Raw genomic sequence first — 6941 nt, forward strand, 5'->3', positions numbered from 1 at the left:
AATACTCAATTCAGCTTTATCCTCATGACGACTTAATCATTAAGACATTCTAGATGTCTTATGAGTTTTGAGATTGCTTATATGAGCATCTAACTTAGTCAAATTTCATAATGTCACACCCCCAAATTGTAAAACAAACGGCGGAAACATTTGGGGGTGGAGGACGTCATTCCTAGTATCACAACAATTGCATCATAGTAATCAAAGTAAAAACAACCATTACATTGAGATATGAATATTTACATTTGTTTGAAACATAGTTTTTATACATCAAAAAGATAACAAAAGTAAAAGACATGGCTCTATATAATCCGTCTTCTCCAAACTCCAGGAGGCACCTGTCTATTGATCACCTGAGAATACAAGCGGTTTTGAAAACATATTAGCGTAAAGCTGGTGTGTTCATAAGCAAGTTTTTGTAATGAAAACTAGTCACTGAATTTTTATAAATGTTTGTTTATCTTTATATGTAAAATATGATTTGTTTTGATACCCTGGCTGCTACCACCATGTAGTGTATATTCTATTTTGAAAACCCTGGCTACCGCCAGCATGTAAAGTGTATTCTGTTTTGAAAACCCTGGCTACCGCCAGCATGTAAAGTATGTTCTGTTTTGAAAACCCTGGCTACCACCAGCATGTAATGTATGGTCTGGTTTGAAAACCCTAGCTACTGCCAGCATGTAAAGTATGTTCTGTTTTTGAAAACCCTAGCTAACGTCAGCATGTAAAGTACTGAGGCTTAGTCCGGGAAAATCATTTTTCCCTTATATGCATGTGTTGTTGCTTTAATGGTTCTAAAACTGTAAGGCATAAGTATCACACTTATGTTATTAAAGAAATTGTTCATGAGTAGTATATTATTATGTAAATGTATTGTTATTATTGGCGAGTTTTTGATCATACTAAACTTTATACGAAGTGAATCTGACGCCAATATCCTTTATGACTTTGTCACATGTAGACCTGTCGGTCCTACTGTAGCTAGCAGCAAGGTGCGTGGTATTCAATCCCGTATAGATCTATACACAAAAGTCACGTTCTCCCTCCAGGAGACTCTGGCTCATAACGGTAGTCCTCCACTTAGTCAAGTTTGTAAGGGCCCAAGGACGTGTCTCCCAATTTGGTTAACGACTTACAAGTAATAATACATGAAACGAATGTTCTTTTGTACTTGAATTCAATGTATGTATTGTAAAGTAAAAATAATTATAATTAAATAATTATTAACTGTTGTACTCTTGTAATGTGTGTTATAAACTAACTATGTGATAGTTTATTTGTTCAATTGTGTAAATAGTTTGTATCTATAAAACCGGTAATCAAATTCCCCAAACTATACCTATTATAGTTTGACTGTTAAGTTCGTGAATCTGTTCTGAAAACTATGCAATTAAATTCAGAAAACGTCCCTTATGCTTCGCATAATACAAAAGGGATAAAGTATCTAAATGCTTTATGAAAACTGTTGATTTGTTTAAATTGCATAAGTTTTGATTCATTGAAAACCTTTATGCTTGGATTGTATTCCCCCCTGAAAACGTTTAAAAACCATAAAAGCGTAGGGGTATCAACTCACCGTTTGTCTTGGGATTTGAATGTAAGTCGATAAGAAAGCTGAGAATCAAATGAAGTCTCGAACACAAACGGATCCTATATAACATATAATAGCACATATATGCATTAGATTAGGGTATAACAGTACTACTTAGGGAAGGAAACCACCTTAGTGACTAGGAAATACCTGAAACTAAGTGTTGGAATCACATGTGATTGAAGAAGGGGAGTTTGCAGTCCCAATAGGGATTTACGGTCATAGGTTTGCGGCCCAATGGAGTTTTCGGCCCAAGAGGGTACGGTCCATGGGTTTATGGCCCATGGGTTTACGGCCTATGGGTTTACGGCCCATGAGTTTTCGGCCATACACTTGTTTCAAGGTCCTTTCTAGCCTCCCGGAAGTGTTCTAAGTCCCACGCATAGTTTAAAGGAGAGTTTAAGGCCAATCTTTGACCAAAAACTAGGGTTTGTGGTCAATGAGGGTTGTACGGTTGTACACATGGGTTTACGGCCATAAACCCTTCAATCATATAAAACTTCTTTGTACACATCTTTTGATTTTAGATTCCATCATCATCAAATGTTTTTTTCCATCTTTACTAATACATTTGTATTGACACGTGATATTCCTCTGGAAAACACCACATAGAGTTGGCCATATGAGAATACCGATTCCGGTAGATAAACACCTATATTTGGAATTGTTTGTCCTTGAGCTTTATTGATTGTCATAGAGAAACTAAGCTGAATTGGAAACTGCTTTCTCTTTTGTTTGAATGGGAACATCCCATCGTCAAACGGACTTAGAGGAACTCTTGGTAAAAACACTCTTTTTCCAGCATGTTGACCAACAACTATCTCTGCATTAGTGACATTTTGTTGGAAAGCTCGACATATCAATATGGGGCCATTACATAACCCATTCGAGGAATCGATATTTCACAAAAGTATTACTAGACACCTAGTTTTTAACCGAAGATAATAAGGGGGTATACAACTAACATTTAGCGAGTTCAAATATTACATTGGATATAAGTTATTTTTGTCATCTTCCGCTTCATCAAAACTGTAGTAAACTTTTTACTCGGCAGAAAATTGTTTGATCAACTTATTATTAATCTCATCAACACTTTCAGTTTTAGTTGGCATTATCGCCCTCAAAATGATAATTTTTGAATCGGTGTCGTTGGATTGCAAAAAAGGAAATATTGCATCAATCAGAGCGTCCACTGAATTAGTTTTATCAGTGTATGGAACAGACATGTTATTATGTATACTACTAAAGGACTCGTCCAATATTTCCTCCTTTCCATCACCGACTTGCAATAAAAAATCAGAAAACCATGGGTCATTTACCGCTCTCATGTTGATATTTAATCGAAACCTTTTAACTGAAACCCATAGAGGTCACATTTGTAAGCTAGAGTCCACAATTTGTGCTCGAGTGCCACGTCTAACACTTGTCTAAAGTCATCTCCCATAACCATTATCTTTCCACCAAAAGGGAGTTTCTCATCTATGATGAATTGCATTGTCCGATCAACTGCTTCTACCACCTGCCTCTTAGCCATTGCTGCTTCATCCCATATGATTACACTTGCCTCGCGAAGTAGCTGAGCCTTCCCGCTTTATTTAGTGACCTTGCACATTGAGTTATTATCAAGATTGAGGGGAATTCTAAATAGTCAATGAGTTGTTCTCCATCCTGGCATGTTGTTAGCCGCAACACCTGACGTGGCGGTTACAAGTGCAATAAGTCCACGGGCACGAATATTTCCCAACAAAGCTTTGTACAAAAATTTCTTTCTAGTTCCACTGGGACCATCTATAAAGAACACACCCGTAATATTTTCATCCACATGCCTCATTATCTCATCATATGCAAACTTCTGGTCTGGATTGAGAGAGTCTCGTGCATGTAAGTCTTCGTATTCCACATTTATAGAGTATTCTTCTTGCACCTCACGATAGCCTCTTGATTGTAAATCAATGTTTGCACTGACATTTGGAAGGTTGTAATCCCTAAGATTTTTACTCATTGATTCTAGGAAGAATATAATGTCGATGAAGACCATATTTTGCACTCGTTCGGGACATCCATATTGTTTCCTATAATCTTCAGAAAGAGAATCATAGTGGTCGTCCCATAACTTGCGAACATTTCCTGGTTCACAAAAAATCAGCATCGTCGCAAATAACCTTCTTAAGTGCGATGGGAAGTTGAAATAAGGAAGCCTCTACAAGACATTGTGATAAATTATCATCGGTCTCTATTAAACCTCTTTCAAGAGTCGCTTTTCGAAATGTAGGGTGTAATACACCATTGGCTGTGTATAAATCTTCAAAGCAGGTAGGCCCAGTAATATGACATAAAAGCAGGCGTAGGTATTATTTCTCTCCTTCAATTGGATTAGCATAAACAAGTTGAACAATCATTGATTTATGTAACCTGGTCCTCCAACAATGTATGCTCCGATTCCATGCAAACTTTTTGGGAAAATCCTTATACAAGTATTTTCTCGCATTGGAATCTTCTTTATTCTTCTCGAAAAATGGCGTCAACATTGAATTTTTTTTCCTTTCTCCCTATAAACAATATCTTCCATTCTGTCACCATCTTTGAGCCTAACGAACTGTTGATTCGGGAGATGTATTTGCAAGGTCATCACACAAGGGTGGATTTGCGAAAGACGAAAGATAAAAACTTGCCATAATGCCTCAGGAGGGGATACATTGTTGGGTTTTGAGCCTTCTAACACTTCCTAAGTGAACATGCAACCCTAATAAACCTTGGATCTATGTTTGTCGAAGGTACATGCAAAATATTACTTTCCAAGGTTTATAACCTATCTAGCATGGCATGTGGTACTTTTAAACATAAAAGAACTAGATGAATTACATACCTTTTGTTGATTGCTGATTCCTTGGAGTTTGAGAGCCAAACACTAATAATGTGAATGCCTCAAATGGAAATCACAAATCACCACAAACTTGGAAAGAGTATGAGAGAGTATACTAACACTTAGAAATCGGCCACCACTATTACACACACACTAGGGTGCTTTTCATGCAACATAAGCTTGTTTATATAGTGTGCATGGTTAGGATGAAACCTTAATAACCCACGTCTTTTCCTTTCCAAGGATCCATAGGTTAAAAGCTCCATGGATCATCCATGGACTTCCATATAAGCTTAGCCCATTAACAAATGAGCATTAGCCCACACCATATAAATATAATAGCCCATGATTTAATTAGTCTTCCTTTTAATCACTAAATTAATTCATAATTAATTCAAGATTAAAAATAATTAAATAACATGACTTTATATTAATATATTATAAATTATAATATATTAATAAATCGTAGGTATACAATTCTCATAAAATTATCCATAAATCGTTTGGGTGAAGTGCAACCCAAATAGACCATGGTGGGTCGGGACACATATATACCAAATAAGTTATGGACTTAGACACCTTATCCAATAGACTCCCACTTGGATAAGTCTAATAACTGTATTTGCCTATATTACTTCAGGAACCAACCAGCAATCATAGCTCTTGAAAACTTTGTTGAACTATGAAACACCATTTTAGATAAGTGATCATATAGTCCTCTGTTCTTATGATATCAGCCGGACAAATACATGGAACAATGTCATACTTATTGTCTGGCAAGTGTTTCTCGCTTTCCGATTTGTTTGACAAAGAACCTAACTGAACACATCAATTTATTTCTGACCGAGCACGGTACATGGGTCAACACAAAATCTTCGAGGGGCCCAGATATCGCTTCTATTTCTAGAAGGAACAGATAAACTTCGACTCATATGCTTGTTCTACTACTTGTTGAATTTTACACAAAGGCACATTTTATAACATCAAGTTACTGATGCGTTTACGTGCAATCAATGCACAACCAACTCATAGGTAACAACTCATATCTCTAGGTTTGAAGACTTGTATGATATTATCGTCTCACAATCACTCAAGATAAATTCCATGAAGTGATAAAAGTGAGCGTGGGTTTATTCCAATACTCATAACTTATGAGCACTCATGAAAGTTGTATCAACCATTGCTATGTCTAAACACCTTTATCCATATACAAACCCAATTCATGACAATCTTGATTCATACCTACTTCTGACGTATGACCGATTGTGGAGGTTTGAATAAATTAATTATTCTGGAAGTCAAAACATGCAAAACTGAAACAATAGTAAATAATTGACAATGATAGCAACACTTTACTCATAAACAAATCACAAATTTTATTCATCATCAAACGTCGATTACATTTTACAACTTTCAGAAAAGGCTATCTAATCTGTAAAACTAATACCGTCCCTCAGCCCGATGCGCCTCGCATGCTGCAAATGCTTAACCCTCATCAGTTCCTTCGTAAGGGGATCTGCAGGGTTCTCATCTGACGATACCCACTTTGCCACGAGGAGTCCTTCTTCTATCTTGTGTCTTATGAAGTGATATTTTCTGTCAATGTGTCGGGATCTGCCATGATCTCTTGGTTCCTTGGCTAAGGCAACCACACTATTGCTGTCACATAAAATCTCCATAGGCTCCTTAATGGCTGGTACAACTCCAAGGTCTCCGATGAAGTTCTTCACCCATATCGCCTCCTTCGCTGCTTCACTCGCTGCTATATACTCTGATTCACAAGTCGAATCAGCCACTGTCTCCTGCTTGGAGCTCTTCCAAGAGATTGCCCCTCCATTTAGGGTAAAGACCCAGCCCGACTGAGAGCGGAAGTTATCCCTATCAGTCTGAAAACTAGCATCACTCTACCCTAATACTCTCAAGTCATCACTCCCACCAAGGGTAAGGATCCAATCCTTAGTCCTCCGTAGGTACTTGAGAATGTTCTTTACCGTGGTCCAATGAGCCTTGCCAGGGTTTCCCTAATATCTGCTGACCATGCTTAAAACAAAAGCCACATCAAGGTGGGTACAAGTCATAGCATACATGATCGAGCCCACAGCGGAAGCATACAGTAATCGACTCATGTCTGCTATCTCTGCCTCTGTATTCGGACTCTGAGTCTTACTCAGTTTACCATTGCTTTGGACCGGTAAATCTCCTTTCTTGGAATTCTGCATGTTGAATCTTTTCAACACCTTGTCCAAGTAAGTACTCTGACTAAGTCCAATTAGTCTTTGACTCATTTCTCTTAATATCCTTATCCCTAGGATATAGGCAGCTTCCCCTAGGTCCTTCATAGCAAAGCACTTCCCAAGCCAGGACTTAACTTCCTGCAAGGTTGGGATGCCATTTCCTATAAGTAGTATGTCATCTACATATAGTACCAAGAAGCTAACTATACTCCCACTAGCTTTGACATATAAGCAAGACTCATCTTCACTT

The 6941-nt window shown here is 37.6% G+C and overlaps 1 protein-coding gene across 1 annotated transcript; it reads right to left on the reverse strand.

The window, feature by feature from the left end:
* Nucleotides 1–3242: 3242 nt before the first annotated feature.
* On the reverse strand, nt 3243–3743 carry LOC111883519 (uncharacterized). The gene has a single exon (XM_023879842.1). The coding sequence runs from the start codon at nt 3741–3743 to the stop codon at nt 3243–3245; it is 501 nt and encodes a 166-aa protein (XP_023735610.1).
* Nucleotides 3744–6941: the final 3198 nt, after the last annotated feature.

This window comes from Lactuca sativa, chromosome 3, assembly GCF_002870075.4.
Source record: "Lactuca sativa cultivar Salinas chromosome 3, Lsat_Salinas_v11, whole genome shotgun sequence".
NCBI classification, from domain to species: Eukaryota; Viridiplantae; Streptophyta; class Magnoliopsida; order Asterales; family Asteraceae; genus Lactuca; species Lactuca sativa.

What these genes read in the sequence shown, in the direction of transcription:
- LOC111883519 (XM_023879842.1), bottom strand. Translation starts at nt 3,743, where the DNA reads ATGCTGATTTTTTGTGAACCAGGAAATGTTCGCAAGTTATGGGACGAC.